At 40.6% G+C, this 17,485-nt stretch overlaps 1 protein-coding gene across 1 annotated transcript in view; it reads left to right on the top strand.

Moving 5' to 3' along the window:
• Positions 1-7,813, top strand: part of WDR36 (WD repeat domain 36) — a 31,829-nt gene extending 24,016 nt beyond the window's left edge. Inside the window, exons 19-23 of the mRNA XM_081880406.1 lie at positions 1,870-2,012; positions 2,324-2,443; positions 3,250-3,331; positions 5,599-5,786; positions 6,799-7,813. Of these exons, the coding sequence (XP_081736532.1) occupies positions 1,870-2,012; positions 2,324-2,443; positions 3,250-3,331; positions 5,599-5,786; positions 6,799-6,948 (683 nt within the window). The 3' untranslated portion in view covers positions 6,949-7,813. The remainder of the gene's footprint in view (positions 1-1,869; positions 2,013-2,323; positions 2,444-3,249; positions 3,332-5,598; positions 5,787-6,798) is intronic.
• The last annotated feature ends 9,672 nt before the right edge of the window (positions 7,814-17,485 follow it).

The following is a 17,485-nucleotide window of genomic DNA, read 5'->3' as shown; positions in this document are numbered from 1 at the left end:
CAAAGTGGCCAGCCAGATGCTTATGGGAAGCTCATAAGCAGAACATAGAATCAGAGACCCATAGAGTTGGATGGGATCCTGAGGATCATCTAGTCCAACCCCCGCAATGCAGGAATACATAGCTGTCCCACCCAGGGATCGAACTTGCAACCTTCCATTGTTAGCACCAGGCTCTAACCAACTGAGCTAGCCAGCTGTACCAGCTCACAGCCACAAAGGCCAGTCTCCTCTGAGAGTGCATTGCAGTAATCTAGTATTAAGCAGTTATGTGTGTAAGCTTTCAGATCAGATAAAAGAAAACGACGACACGGTCCTCAGCTGCTGATGTTAGCAGAGGGTATTTTTGAACCCGTCACAGGCTGCTTTTCGGGCCCAGCTGCAGATCCAAGAGCATGCTAAGAGTGCAAACTTAAGGGGCTTCCCTTCCACTAGTCAGAGGATCTGTCAACTCAGCACTTCAGTCTTGCAGCGATCCAGGCCCTGCTTTTAAGTATATTTCTAACATATGGACAAAATGAGCCACATTTAGATATTTATTTGGTACAAAACGCTACAGAAACTACATTCGGCAAGAGGCGTTCCCATGCAATAGGCGAGACACTGGTGAGACACTGATGTCTAGAGTCCATGCAGATGTCTGGCAGTGCTTCCAGTTGCTGATGGTGCAGTCAGCATTCCGATAACTTGGATGATTTCTCCAGAATCATCTGACTTTGTGTAATGGTGAGAAAATGACACAAACAAAAGATGTAACGAAACTGGAAGCAATCCAGTTTCCTATCTATCCTGCAGATTCAAGTGTAGGCACTACTTTTGATTCATTCCCTGAAGCAGATTGGCAGCTGTATGTTCTGTGAGTAATACCTTTCAAAAGAGGCATGAAAATGACGTCTTTGTTGCTGCCGATTCTGTGTCGTTCAGAGCACTGGGGGAGCTCTCACAGCTAAGATTTAGCAGCTAAATCAGATGAGATACCCTTTGCCGGCCCCCACATATGCATTCTAGTTCTTGTAAAATTGAATAACTTGTGCCTCTTAAAGAGAGGTGATCAACCTTTTCTTACAAGAAGACCAGATCCTTATCTCCTTGGCCTCTGAAAGGCCAACTTTGACAGATTGGGGATAGGAGAAAAGTTAGTTAGACAACCAGATACATATTGCAGGTATGAAACCCTTAGCCAAGGAGACACCATCCATTGTGAGGAATTTCAAGCATAGCTTTCCATTTATGCTACAGGAATGTGCCTCCTCTGGCTGTGTTCATCTTGTTATGTTCAACTGTACCTGAATTGTTTCTGTTTTATTTTCTTCACTTCACAGATTTATCATTATCATAACATCCCAATCAAGATATAGATATATATCAAAATTGCAGTGTATCTGAAGAAGTGTGCATGCACACGAAAGCTTATACCAAGGTGCTACTGGACAGTTTTATATATATATATCCATGTATATCTATCTATCTATATATCTATAGATAGATAGATAGATAGATAGATAGATAGATAGATAGATAGATAGATATAGATATACATGGATATATATATATAAAACTGTCCAGTAGCACCTTGGTATAAGCTTTCGTGTGCATGCACACTTCTTCAGATACACTGCGATTTTGTGCATGCACACAAAAGCTTATACCAAGAACAAACTTAGTTGGTCTCTAAGGTGCTACTGGACAATTTTTTTCTATATTTCGACTGCATCAGACCAACACGATTGCCTACCAGAATCTAATATCATCCCAATGTGCTTGTGTAATTAACCAGCTGTGTTTATCTGAATGTCATTCAGGATCTACTGTCATTCGAACATTTCCCAATGTTGCTAAACTTTCCCCCCCTGTCTGTTACCATTTTTAAAGATGTAGATGTCACAGAAGAAGAAGAAATAAGTGATGAGATGATAGAATACGATTCTCCAGAACAGCTGGGAGAAGCATTAGTGACCCTTTCTATGTTGCCAAAATGTAGATGGAAGAACCTCCTCAATCTTGATATTATAAAGGTAGCACGTTCATGCTATTTTTTAAAAGGTTTCTGACCCAGGACCTGTTGCTCTCATTTTACATATTACGTGGTTGTGTTGTGTTGAATGCAACAAAGACTTGACAAAATGTCTTCATAGTTTGGGATAACATCTAGGTTGTTTGTAGGGTATACAAATATCTGAACTATTTTACACATAGTCAACCTAGATTTAACACACCAGCTGAGATTCTATTGCTTTCACAGATAGAAAGTTAATACATTTAGTGTTCTTAGGGTTGCAGTGTGAATATGGAAATTGTCTGATGATATAAAATATCCCATCCACAGCAAAAGAACAAACCCAAAGAGCCACCAAAAGCCCCAAAATCTGCACCGTTCTTCATCCCCACAATTCCTGGCCTCATACCACAATATGCTTCCATTGAACATGAAAATGGTGGACAACAGGTAAAGAGAAAGCTGATGATACAAAACATCTGCATGTAGTACTTCTCTCTCTCTCTCTCTCTCTCTCTCTCTCTCTCTGGATTTATGACTGTCTCTTGGAAGTAATTTCTTATGTAATGGGTGCTAAATCACTGGTGAATTGCAGTAACTGATCTTGGTCCTACTGTATTTTATAACATTTTCCCCCCTTCGATTCTCTATTCCCACTTACAACATCTTTGATAAAAGTACAGAGTTTTGGCACCTCAACTGCACAATTGCTGGGTATTAAAGCGATGGTGTAGATAATTATCTGCAATCTAATACTTGAAACTGGTACTTAAATATTGGGAAGCTTCATCATATATAGAAAGAACTTGCTGTTCTGTCATATCTAAGACCGCTTTCTCACTGAGATTTAATCCTAAATACATTGTTAAATATTACATAGATTAACCTCTAGTCCTCATCTATCTTTAGCTTTCTGAAGAGTCCTCGTAGAAATCCTTGTTTTGATTTCTCCAGATGCCCTTTCTTCCATTGTTTTTATGCGATGCATGTTTTCTCATGTGCGTGCATGTACACATGCATGTCTTCAAAGGAGAAGTGCCTGTGTAAGGATATTCATCTTACTGGGTGAGATTCCTCCTAATTATGCCATTCTTCAATATGGCATTGTAAGTTAGAGTACAGAACTAAATTAATTCAACATTCAAAATCCCCCCTTTTAATTCTCGTAAGGGTGTTACATTTAAAATTTCATCTACATATATTTGTAAAAGTTGTCTTTCATGCAATTCAGTTGACAACCTTTTTTTATATTTCAGTCAAAAGTAGTAAACCTTGGAGTACTGGCACAAAAATCTGAGTTCTACCTGAAGCTTGAAGAAGCTCTGATAAACAGTGACTGTAAGTTATACTATGAAATGAATAAATTTGCATCCTGACAAAGTGGAGGGAGAAGGTGTACTTTATTTCCTTTTTCTCCATATATTGTAGTGGTAGTGAATTGGGCTTCTTAAGGCTGGAACAACGTGTCTTCAAAATAGATATTGGGAGAAAGGATACCTTATCTTGGCTTGTTGGGGGGTGCAATTTCAGTATGGTACAGTGTGTGTGTAGAACAATTTAGCTTCTTTAAAAGAGCATTCCCCTAAGGGGACATCAGCTTTACAAATTCTCCCAATATGTTGAACTCGGTATTACACATTACGAAAAGGTTAAATATCTTGGGTCCTCTTAATCCCCATTACTCCCATTAAGCTGTGATGGTGCTGCTACTATGTTTTTGATCCTTATTAAATCATCGGTTCCTGGGATGCCTTGGGAAAGAGTTGACCTGTTAATTGTGGTAACAGTTGAGCTAGTTACAGAAGTCTTTCAAAGCAATACACACCTAGCATACCCCAGAGCCAATTTCACAATAATTTGACTTTTTGAAGCATTCAGTCCTTTAGGAAATCCCTTTAGGGCATATCAGAATTCCATTGTATAGATCTGACATTGTTTATGTCAGAACTTCTGCCCTGACGAAAGGTTAGCTGAAGGCCTTTTATAAAAAATGCAGGCAAGCAATAGCAGGGAACTGGGATGTATAAAGTGCTCTGATTTTAAAGGGTTAATCAAGAAAGCCAGATAGGAAGGAAAACCTAGGTTACTATGACATGGCAGAGAATAAATTCATAAAACCTTTTTATTTAGGGCAGTTTGCAAACCAAGATTCTTTGGTCAGTGATAATTTGGAACTACTCCACTACTACTGTTCTGACCAGTGTTTGAAATCAGCTTGGTCCCAGGCTCATTTTGCACTTGGCTTCTGACCACTTGCGACCAATAGAAAATGCCTGGGCTGTCTCCATCATCTTGAGATCATTGGATCTGGACTGTTTTCACACACTAATACCCCATCCTGTAGAATTGTATCAGATATATTTTTTTATCTGCACAATCGGAATGGGTTTCTGGAACCCAGTTGCTTTTTCTCTGTGCAGCCTGAGCAGGAGCAGTCACCATTAAGAAAAAGAGGTTGGAATAGGCCAATATATATATGTGGGCTGTCCCTGGATCAAGTGACTTTCCTTCTTTAAGTTCTCAAAGCTCTTAACCTAGCTCAAGGTTGTCATCTGAACTAGCCAGATGTTTAACTGGCTAGTTTCCATTGTGTAATGGTTGTAAGGGGGTTACTTGTGCGTAAGTTGCCTTCAGTTTTAGTTAGATTGCCTAGCCAACCATGCTTTGGCTGATAGCTCACACTCCGTGGCTGGTCAGTCACTTGCAGAATCCGTCAGTGGGCGTTTCTTGAACCTCTTCCAGCATAAGAGCTGTTTGACGCCAAGTCTCCTCCTACTTTCCCTGCGTGGAACTCGTCTGCGCAAGTAAGGGGAAGGCAGAGGCGTGTCAGCGCTCTCTCCACTAGTCTCTGGTGAAGGGTCTTGGAGACCTGTCTCCAATTCCTCCATCTCCCTCTCTTCTCTACTGGTGTTACGCTGAATTCCTTCCCCCCTGCTGGTCCCCTCTCCGGCATCGCTCTGGAGCCCTGCCTCTCGCTCTGATGTCAGTTCCCTGACACATTGTTTTTCCATATTGCTGTAGCAACAGCCAATCAATGCCAGCCCTTGCCGCAGCCACCAATAACACGCCAAATAGCCACTGACAGTCTCCAACTCACGGCAGCAACCAATCCCACGTCACCGCTATGCAATATCTGTGGATAAGACGAACCCCGATTTTTAACACAATTTTTCAGGAAACAATCCTAGCCTTATACACAGAAAAGTACGATAAGTGGAGGGGCTCATATGCACAGCTAGAGCCTCCCGCTACCAAAGAGGCAAGGTTTCAAATGGCATGACTTTGGGAAATAGGGATCTTCTTTTTCCCACACAAAAAAGGGTCAAATAAAATTCCACCAGCTTGTGCTGTTCTCTTAATTGCATAAAATGAACGATTTGGATTATGACCAAATTGTTGAATGATGCAGGGTATAGGATAACTATTTAAAACACAGAGATATATATATGGGGGGGGGAGATATAGATAGATATATAGATTATATAGAGAGAGATAGACACACACACACACACACACACACACACACACACACACACATACCCCCACACACCCCATTTCTGTAACACTTTCTAGAACTTGTAGCCATACTCTTCCTGTTTTGACAGATAAATCTCCACTCCGTATTCTGAAGGACATGGGGCCATCTAACACAGAGGCGGAACTGAGAGGCTTGTCCCCCGATGGCGGTGGCTCTGTTAAAGTGATGCAAAGCTTCCTTAGAATGATTGAGGCCATGCTGACTACAAAATGCGACTTTGAACTGGCTCAGGCATACCTTGCGTTGTTTCTGAAGGTAAATGCATCATTTGATACAATTGCTAGTGACATTCTGTGCAGCACAGTTTGCTTAGTGCAGAAGCCCCCAATTTGAATGCGCTGGGGGGGGGGGGCGGGGAGACACACTGGCACTGAATAAAGAATGACTGACAGCATCCGTTCCTTTTTGCAATAGCATTTCTCCCTACTGAAACTTTCATTATTGCTGTGTGATAGCACTGCTTGGCCTTACAGTGCTCATCTGAGGGGAGTTACTAATATGAGTTACTTACTTTGATCACAGGTAGGTAGCCGTGTTGGTCTGCCGTAGTCGAAACAAACAAACAAACAAAATTCCTTCCAGTAGCACCTTAGAGACCAACTAAGTTTGTTATTGGTATGAGCTTTCGTGTGCATGGTATGGGCTTTCGTCTGAAGAAGTGTGCATGCACACAAAAGCTCATACCAATAACAAACTTAGTTGGTCTCTAAGGTGCTGCTTAGGGACGCGGGTGGCGCTGTGGGTTAAACCACAGAGCCTAGGACTTGCCGATCAGAAGGTTGGCGGTTCGAATCCCTGCGACGGGGTGAGCTCCCGTTGCTTGGTCCCTGCTCCTGCCAACCTAGCAGTTCGAAAGCACGTCAAAGTGCAAGTAGATAAATAGGTACCGCTCGGGCAGGAGCATTTCCGTGCAATGGTCTGGTACACCAGAAGCGGCTTAGTCATGCTGGCCACATGACCCAGAAGCTGTATGCCAGCTCCCTTGGCCAGTAAAGCAAGATGAGTGCCGCAATCCCAGAGTCCATGACTGGATCTAATGGTCAGGGGTACCTTTACCTTTAAGGTGCTACTGGAAGGAATCTTTCTTTTTTTTTCTTAAACTTTGATCAGTTTGTGAAACATTGGCATCATGTTATATTTCCCAACTTTTATTAACTAATAAAAAAGTGATGTGGTGGTTTAACACACTAATCAAGACATTTAAGAAATGAGTTCCATCAAATTTGATTCATGTATTTATGTAATTCATTTTATGCTTCCATTTCAGTTGCACTTAAAAATCCTTTCATCAGAACCAGATCTGCTGGCAGAACTATCCAGACTGTCACCCCAACTTGAAGAAATTTGGGTGCATTTACAGACTCTTTTCAACCAAAGCCTTTGCATTTTAAATTACATGAAGACTGCTTTGTTGTAACATTCCTTTTGTTCTATAAGAATGCCCAGTTTACTGTACAAATCAAGTTTATTAATGGATATTTTCTCTCTTAAGTTTCAAAAAGGTAACTGTACAGCTTGACTTGATAACTTTATTTTGTACAAATTTAAACACAAATCTGATAAAGTGTGCTTTTATTATTGTGTAAATGACTGCTGAAACAGTAAAGTTCCCTGTCAAAAATTAAGAATATTCAATATGGTAAAACACTCAATATGCAGTTATAAATCTAAATAAATTTTAAGAGGTGATGTCTGATGAATTATTTGGGAACATTGATGCTGGACAGGTGTGGTCCTAGTCACTACCTAGCAGTAGATCATGTAAGAGTAGGATAATAAAAATGGTAAAGATGCAAAATTCTGTGTGCTGAAAAACACTTTTTGTATATTGAACAGATGTCTGCAATAGCTGCAAAATTTAAATTTCTTTAATGACTAACAAATATAATGTTATGCATCACCTTAAACCAATTTGGATGTTTTGATGAATTCTAGAATGAATTTTCATGAATTCACAGAATGCAGCATAAACTTGCCATATAAGCTATATTATGCAAGCTTCAATTAAATGTTACATAACTGCAAGAAGTTAGATTACTGGAAACTAGGCAGAGGACCTTCTCCGTAGTGGCACCCACCCTGTGGAACACCCTCCCAACAGATGTCTGGGAGCTAAATAACTATGCAACTTTTAAAAGACATCTGAAGGCAGCCCTGTATGGGGAAGTTTTTAATGTTCGATGTTTTGTTTTGCTTTTATATTTCTCGGAAGCCACCCAGAGTGGCTGAGGCAACCCATTCTGATGGGCAGGGTACGAATAATAAAATTATTATTCTTATTATTCTTGTGTGTTTACTAATTCAATCCATTATTCATAAACTAAAAAGGCCATTAGAATTTCAACCATGGAAGGTACTTTGCCTTTTTAAACTTTTCACTGGATATTGATTTAGTAATACAAAAATACTGTTTGGAAACAATATTGAAAACCCAGCTCTAGAATTACACAGAATTCTATTTACAGTGGAAAAACAACTTTTGCTGCATTTAAAATTTAATGGCAAGGCAGACAGGATTTTGTGCAAGATTTGGGGGGTCCTTAAAAGTGTGGAGCCCAGGGCATTTTCCCTAAGTTTAAGTCAAAGCACTGATTATAATCCAGACACCATGGGAAAAGTTTGTGGCTACTCTAATCTGGTTAGTATTGGCCCTCAGGCAGGGCCAATACTAACCAGATTAGAGTAGCCACAAACTGATCAAATATCTTTAGATCTTTTTGCACCTAACAAATTGGATTGTCATGCTTGTGAATAGAACCTGGAAATAAATGGGTCTTGTTAGTCAAGGCTTAATTTCAAGGGCTGTTTTCTAAACTGGACCAAGTTTGGATCTAAGCCAATGGTTACAAATTGTAGTAAGCTGATAAGACGAATGTTGAATAAAGAAGAAAAATTTGTGCATAATTCTTTGAATAAACTTTAATCATATTTAGGCACTTGTTCTAGGAAGTACTTGGTGAGGGCCATTATTTTAATACTTTACCTTCAGAATAGTAACTTGGAAATAGGCCTTTGTGAAACTTGTAACTAGAAATTGTTACATTTTGTCCCATTTTGTTACAGTTGAAGGGGCAAGACTTTCTTAGACTATCCTTTTAGCTACAATTTTGGTTCAGTGTCCTGTGTTCAACTATATGTCAGTGATAAACATCAGGAGCACAGCAGCTTCAATGCTCAACGCGTGTTGGTGGTCCTACTCAACATTTTATGAAGAAATATGTGAAATCTTGTCTGAGGGATGAATGGCTCAGGAAAATGATATTTTGGTTTTTTAATTTTATATTCTTTATAAAAAGTACAAAATTGCAAGTGCACAGAGTAAGAGAAGACACAAAGAAGAAGAAACAAGAAATAGTAGCCAGGTAGAAACCAAAATAGAACAAACGAAAGGATAATGTATACATTACAAAAAGAGGGGAAATTGCTATTGCAGTTAACCAGATCTGAACCTAATATGGTATTTATAAAAACCATAATATGGTATTTCCCTTCAGGGAAATAATATTTTGGTTGTTGTTTTTTTCACTTGGTTGCCAGTTCATAATACTGTGTCTAGGCAGGGATGCAAAAACATTTGTAAATCCTGAAAGTCAGCCTGATCATCTCAAGGCATAGGTTGGCATGCCCAGAGTGACTTTTGAACATGAAAATAACATGTCTGGCATCAGTATATGTTTTTTGGGGGTGCGGATCGATAGCCCTGCATCACTTAGTTAGCCATGGTTTGGCTTAGTGTTTCACTCTAGCCCAACCTTGTGGTTCAGCTCTCTCCAGACTAATTGTGAGCTGTAGCCAAGGTTTGTTCTGTGGTTTATGACTCACAATTTGGGAAAACTAAACCGTGAACCCAGATTTAGTCCACACACTAAGCCATACTTTGATTTAGTGCAGCACATCAGTAGCACAATTGAGAAAGGAGCAAAGTGGCCACAATGGTCTCTCTTGGAGCCTGCATGCTTAGCGATGGTTTGGTATTGCATGATGGGTGAAGCAGTTGGTGTAAACATCTGAAAATTCCACCAACCGTGTAGAAAATGAAATAATTTGTGATTTGGTTTTACCTAACAATTGATTTGGGCATTTTAAATGGGTGCTCTCTCTGGGCTTCACTTTCTTTCTGCTCTTTAGCCATAATGTGTAATGGAGGGTTCTAAGATATGATTGGCATCATCCTTGGCCCTCTTTTGATGCCAGTTAAAAACATTTTTATTGTTGTGGGGAGTAATGTTGCTGGAGATACTTTTGTCATTGGCTGCTGTATTATTTTATGTCTCTTAATGGTAAATTATTTTCTTTAGCTATAGCTTTTTAAATGGTTACCCACTCTGGGATCACAAAAGATGAAAGGTGGAATATAAATCTAAACAAAACGTTGCCCTGAATCCCAGAATGCACCGCCATCAAACAAAAGGAATCTTTGAAGTGTTGTCAATTAAAGACTAGAGAAAGCAGAAAAGCCTGCTCATCGAGGGAAAAGCAAAGTATTAGCATACTTCATATGTCAACCCCCTGAGCAGTTTCTTTCCAAACTGAATGATTTGAGTCTCTTCCACTGCGGCTACTAAGAATTTCTAACCCTTGTGTACTGTTAGCTCTCCTTTGTCTTTTTCCTTGGCTCTGGAAAGGTGCCCGCTATTCTGCAATAAAAGTACAAATTGAGCGGTACAGAAGTGCAGAGTTGAGAATAAGAGCTTTAAGAGCTCTTCCCTCAGGACATCAAAAAATACTTTTATGAGTAGTCTTTAGGGAAAGGCCACACGCTAAATGGATATGGAAATTAAATTTCCATTATATCCTAAAAGTGAAGGCTGACTATAGTGCACTCATCACTGAGTGAAAATGAGTATCATGGTGACAAGATCTTTATCTGGGCTTCAAAGGAATATCTTTGCGAATGCCATTATGGAACTGAATAGGCAATTATGAGGGGAAGGGAATGTTCCAAACAGTGCTTTTTAAAATGGGTACTAATTTGTGAATAAAGTGATAACCCATCTCGCCAAATATGACAGCAAGTAGTATCTTTGTTAAAATAGCGGGGTCATGTGCTGAATTTGAAGTTGGTTGCATTTGGTATCCAAGTAGCTCTCCTTGAAAGCGGTTGCTAGGACCAGGTGCATTCCACAGTAATGTGGTTGGACCATGAAAGCACAGAAGGGGTGTCTGGCATAGAATTCAGGACTCTTGGAATCAGTCCTTTAACAAAACAAAACAAAAACTTGAAAGGTATGGTCAGGACCTGATGAATCAGAAGGAAGGAGGGCTGAACAGGCTGTCCATTCATGGCTCAAGAGAGTGTAGCCAGTGGGCAAATGCAAAAAGGGCACAATTTGTTTAAATGAGTTGAGATATATGTTCTTAAGGCATGTGGTACACACATAGACCCAATCTTCCATTTTGACTTGATTCCGTAAATTGACTTTGTTCCCATTCCCAGTTGATTGAGCAAGGTAGGGGTTGATTAACAGCCTTCACTGCATGGGCGTAACCAGGATTTGGGGGGGGGGGCAGAACCAACGTGATTGGTCAGTTAGTTAAGTACAGATGGAGGGCACAAGGAGAAGGGGACGACAGAGGACGAGGTGGTTGGACAGTGTTCTCGAAGCTACCAGCATGAGTTTGACCAAACTGCGGGAAGCAGTGGAAGACAGGAGTGCCTGGCGTGCTCTGGTCCATGGGGTCACTATGAGTCGGACTCGACTAAACGACTAAACAACAACACCTCAGAAGTTGAACAGAATCCGTTCCAGAAGCCCATTCGACTTTGAAAAGTTCAGAAACCAAGGCGCAGCTTCCAATTGTGCAGGCGCGCTGGAAACAATAGCGGAAGCCGCGTCGGACATTCGGCTTCCAAAAAAAGTTCGGAAACCGGAACACTCACTTCCGGTTTCCAATTGTTTGGGAACCAAAACATTCGACTTCCAATGCGTTTGGGAGCCGAGGTACAACTACTGCTATTGTTTTACTTGACTGCATCTTTTATGGATTTAGTTCTTCTTGCTGACACATTGTGAGAGTGCCAGTCAAGATGTCAAAATGAAAACAAACATTAAGGGGACATAGAATGAAATAGGCTTTTAACATATTTTCCTTAAACACCGTGGTCTGCATTTGTATGATGTGCTAAAACCATAGTTTAGTGCTACAGGAATGGACCTCTGGCTTGTACACTCCTTTTTCCAGCCTAGCTGGGCAGGAGGAAATCAGGAGGCCAAAATGATAATAATTTACCAAAAGGTTTAATTGCAGCATATAGAATATTACTGTGCAAATCAATATGGAGCTGTTATGTGAATAGTATTTTTTTCCATTCCCACAATTTCTGACTTTGAAATATTTTTGGATACCACTTGTACATACATTGATAATACATTCCCCACTATTACATAGCTCTCCCCTCTTCAGTATCAATGATTCAGTTTCAGGAGCCTGAAAATGACTTTTTAATGGAAAAGCCAGATCTGCCTGTACTTCAAATATTTGAACTATTATTTAATTTATTAGGCTTGACCTGAATGAATAAATCTTGTTCGGAAGACAGCCTAGCAAGCAAACAACCCAGCGGTTAGTAAATGCTGTTCTTGGATTCTCCCTTATTCTCTATTTACTCTCTGTCCAAGCCAAGATTTTAAAACCCAGCATTTATTAATATGTGTCATTCAGAAAGCCAGAACATGCAGGGCTTAGCCAAATGAGGGTTCTGCCAAAGCTAGTTTTCAAGAAAAGGGAATATTCTTCTGATTTTAGTTTTAAATAAAGATGATTCTGACTTGGAAAGGCTGTTTTGCAATAAATTTAAAACAGAAATGTGCAGCTATTCATTTAAAAAGAAAAAAATCAAGTGAAACAGGACAGATGGGGAAATTGGCTAGAAATCTTGAGTTGTTGAAGTTTGGGTCAGTTTTCCTTGGCGTTCCTTCGACTGGAATGAGGTGCTGATTCAGCAAAATAGTTCAGCTCGCCACTGCTCAACAACAACATAACCAACTCTTCCTTTGTTTCCATCAGCTGACTTCTCCCCACCCGATGCCTTTCCCCAACTTTTTTTGTCATACCCTTCTCCCCAAAGTCATATTTGTTAGATCATGGCCTGTGTTGTTGTCCTCAACCCTATCTGGTCAACTGAATTGCTGTTGCTCTACATATGCCATTGTAGTAGCATGCAAAACGGTGCTCACAGCTGTTTTTTGACCATGTGATACAAGCACTGAAACTAAGATTTCACTTCACTTTCTTCTTCTTCTTCTTCTTCTTCTTCAAGTGCAAGTATGTGCACTAGAAAGGAATATAAGAAGCAAACCATACACCACTGCTCCCAAGTGGGAGCCAGTGTACAGCTTCCGGGTCACGTGGCCAGCATGACTAAGCCGCTTCTGGCGAACCAGAGCAGCGCACGGAAATGCCATTTACCTTCCCGCCAGAGCGGTACCTATTTATCTACCGTATTTTTCACTCCATAAGGCGCCCCGAACCATAAGGCACACCTAGTTTTTAGAGGGGGAAATCAAGAAATAAAAATCTTGTCCGCTTCTCCCAGAGCTGCTGGGGCTGGAGCTGCTCGCTGTCTTGGCTTCTTTAGCCCCGTGCAGCCTCTCCCAGCTGGAGAGGTTGTGCACGGCTAAAGAGGAAGCCATGCATGGATTTGGCTTGCGTGCAGCTATTCCTGAAGCCTATGGAGCGCAACGCGAGTTCCCGCTGTGCTCCGCAGGCTTCGTGTTGCTATCACTGAAGCCAAAGAGCCTGCATTCGCTCCATAGGACACACACACATTTCCCCTTAATTTTTGGAGGGGGAAAAGTGCATCCTATAGAGCGAAAAATACCGTACTAGCACTTTGATGTGCTTTCGAACTGCTAGGTTGGCAGGAGCAGGGACCGAGCAATGGGAGCTCACCCTGTCGTGGGGATTCGAACTGCCAACCTTCTGATCAGCAAACCCTAGCCTATGTGGTTTTAACCCACAGTGCCACCCATGTCCCTTTCCTCAAAACATACAAACAATTATATCATGCAACAAAATAACTAATTCTTCGGTGGGGTGCACATATGAGATTTGTATTTTATTGTTGTACACCACCCTGATATGTTATCATGTGACTGTATAGAAATGTTTTTATCAATTAACCCCCCCCCTTTATAAAAATAGATTCCTTTAAAACTGAAGAAAGACAGGAAATAAATGGAAGAAATAAATATTGGCTTGATGTAATATATATTTAAGTGGCTTTTAGCAATGGTTTTCGATGCATTACACAAATACAATTAAAGTCATTTACCAAAATCATTAGAAGCCAACACTAAAAATTGCAGTATTTTTATCTGTTCTCTGCCATTATGCATAATAAACCCAGGAAAAGATACTGCATATTTTATAAGCTCTGGTTTTGAAAAAGAAATAATTTGCATTTAAATTATTTAAAAGTAGTCTATTTTGAAAATAAATGGGTGGGTTTTGTTTCACTGGTAAGCCAGAAAATCCCCCCCCCATCTTTTCAGTAGTGCAAGATCACAAGAATGATGAGGATTTTAAAAGGAAGAAAGTATGGATAATTGTATATTCTCCCCAAAGGGGGAATCAGGACTTTCAACAGGAAAATAATAGGGCAGGTGCAAGATGGAAGTGGTTTACCTCTTGATCCACAGTCAGTTGTGGCGCAAGAACCAAACATGACTTCTGCATAAATCAATGGAAGTGGTATTATTCTTTGTAGCCCAAGCTGCAAAAGAGTGAAAGCTGCAACTCTAAGCTGACCAAGCTGCAAGCTTCATTGTACACAGTGGGACTGACTTCTGGGTAAATGAGCCCAGGATTGTGTGGCCTGAAGCTCTTCTGCCCTGCGCCAGTCTTGTCCTTTCAAAAATCTCTATGAACAACTGCTGAACGACATGCATTGAGGATTCCCTGGTTGGATAAGCCAATACTCTTCCATCCTACATGAGGAATTGCTTTAGATCACTGTACTGGCTCAGGTTCTGCAAGGATCGATGAGCTATGGGTATTTAGCCAAGGTAGTGCCATTCTGAGGTTTCCATACAGGACGAAACATTTCATTTTCCTTTCCAAGCACAAACGCATTGTTTTATTTGTTTAGGCCATTTCTACACCCTATCTCTCAGCAGTGTACATAAAATTAGAACAGCAGCAAATATCACAAAAATAGACCATAAATCCATTAATACAAATTACTAATAAATGTATACATATAGGACTAAAAGGGAAAGAAAAGGAAAATTTGGTTCTCTTGCACTAGCAGAATGGGAGTGTTGGTTGCAGCCCATTACTTAGAAGTTTGCCCCAATGAAACTCATGAGATATGCTTCCAAGTTATATATTTAAGTTTGCAATGCAAGGCAATGAATAGTAATAAAAAATGAGTAGGGTCACAGGCAATGGGGGAGAAAATTCAGACAAATAGTTGCTGCGCATGAAGACACGGTAATAGTTTCTTTAGCTTTGCTGTGCTTGAAAATTCAACTGGAATGAGACATTTGCCTTTTGCGAATGAAGATTTTATGTCTGTATCAGCATGGGGAAAATAGCCTTCCTGCTAATGTGTTTGACACCTCTGCTTTATATAATTTCTAAAGAGCTGAAGTATCTATTAGCTACTGCATGTTTATATTCCAGCTTGACCTCAATGTGTCAAAACACAAACAATACCATTTCATGGTTTATAAAAGCAGTTTGTTATTTGTCCCTTACACACCAGGCTAGCTACAACTGATAGCACACTCCATTTGCCAGTGTTTAAGCCATCGGTGTGATGCTATTACCAGGAAATGTTTAATCTCTTTTAATCACTCTAATTCCTTTGTTGCGATTGTGATTATATAGGAAATAAACATTGGACCTTTGAGAAAGCTGGTCTCCTCACAGCTTTATTTCATACAGCCTTCAGTTCAGGGAACATAATAGTGCAGAACAAGGCCATTCTGTTGCTGGCGGTGAATAGGTGATGCAGTTTAAAGATGGCAAATTTGGGGAAACTTCTGTTCAAAGTTCACTGCTCCTGGGTAATCATACAGAGAAGGCAGGTGACAATGGCTGCTACTGCTTGGGGTGAGTGATAGGCTCTTGCATAGCCATTAAGCCTACAGTGTTGCCACCATAAGGAGTCGTTCAAGGACCAATGGCCTGTGCATGAGACTCTTAAATCTCAGGGTTGTGGGTTCAAGCCCCACGTTGAGCAAAAGATTCCTGAATTGCAGGAGGTTGGAATAGATGACCCATGTGGTCCGCTTCCAACTCGACAATTCTATTATTTCAGGTAACAGAACCAACCATTTCCTAGAATGCCTTTTATTTTGCTACTGCCTCCTTCATCCCATCAACTTCACATTTGTTTCATTTGGGGTTTTTGTTGCTGTTGTTGTTAGTATCAGTTTGGTTAATGTAGACCTGTGCTTGGTTTAATACACCAGTAGTAGCCGTGAGCAGAGGCAGAAAACAGTGAGCTATGGTCCCTTGCCCCAACTTTGCTTGTTCCTCATGGCAAAGCCTTGGGCAACATACAGATGCCAAGCTCTGATGGGTTCTTGTGGCAGCGACACAGGACCGAGTGTGAGAAGAATGGAAAATAAAGAGTTGTGATTGGGTGCTTATTCACTATGTGAACAGGTGCCACCATCCATATACTCCTCCATTCTGTATGCCTTTGTCAGTTCTTCACTCTATTAATAATACTCCACGTGGGCTATTGGAGATTCACTTGCAATGCTCCCAATGCTCACTTCTTACTCATTGTGCTGATATTGCTCCACCAGTGGTAGTTAAGTACTGGTGCCATTGTCTGCCAGTTCAGCAGCACGGGTTTCTTCTGGTGGTGTATCTTTGTGTTCTGCCATTACGGGAGAATTTAGGAATATTTTTATTCCTATCCACTGTGCGTAACGTGGATTAGTATCACTGAACCAGCCCCGCTGTTTGTTGTTGTTATGTGGTTTTAAAGTGTGAACCCACAAGAGGGATTTGGAGTGGGTTAGAAATAATTTTTTTTAAAAAATGAAATGAAAATAGAGTTCGAGGCAATTCCCTCTGCATCCTCCAGGACCACTTCTTACGGGTGTCCTGGAGTTTCACCAGAGCAGCTTTTTGGGTGGAACAATCGGCTATGGGGTGGAGAAGCAATTGGAAAACTCTCCTGCTTCTCTTCAGCCAGTATATGGAAGTGTCTCACTCCAAACAAACTACAAGCTGTAACGTGGTTTGTGCTATGGTTAATTGCTCATGGTTTGTCTGGGAATGCAAAAGCACGAGTCCAGATTCAGGTGATATAGTAAGCCAAACTATGTCTTAGCTCAGTGCAGCAGGAAAAGTGGCCATAATCTATCCAGAAGCCCACATTTCCTCACACTTACTAAGCTAAGTTTTGTCTTAGCAAACCAGACTTAATATGCCACTTTTAAACCTGAAAGCATTTTTCTGCAGTTTTGGTTTGAAAGTGGGAGGAAGAATGGAGGAAACTCAGGTTCATGATCTGCGATTGCCCATTTATATATATGATGGATTTGTCAGCACTGTGGTCACCGTTGCCTTTAATCTCACAGCAGATTGTGGGCACCATTTAAATTCAGAACCCTCTCCCTATTTGATTTTGTGACACGTGGCTCTGTATGTCTATAATGTACAAGGTGACACCTGACACTGGGGATGGCAGCTGACCTCTCCAACATACCAGTAAATGTGTCTCAGCATATCTGGAATTCTGAGGCTACAACGATAAATCGCCTCATCAATACAAAGGAATGCCTAAATACTAGTAACAGAATATTAATGTTGCCTTGCTGAAACTATACAGCGGACTATAATGTTACGAGTGCTGGGGTTTTTTATTTACAGTATTTATAGAGCATGCAGTTTGCTAATGCATTGCAGTCATTGGCGACTGTTTGATATTTCTTTATCTCTGCTCTCACAAAATAACCACGTGTCACACAATCAAGTAGCATGTCACC

This window comes from Podarcis erhardii (genome assembly GCF_964252035.2).
Source record: "Podarcis erhardii genome assembly, chromosome: 11".
NCBI classification, from domain to species: domain Eukaryota; kingdom Metazoa; phylum Chordata; class Lepidosauria; order Squamata; family Lacertidae; genus Podarcis; species Podarcis erhardii.
Note: the sequence above shows the minus strand (reverse complement) of the source record. Positions and strands in the feature narration are given on the sequence as shown.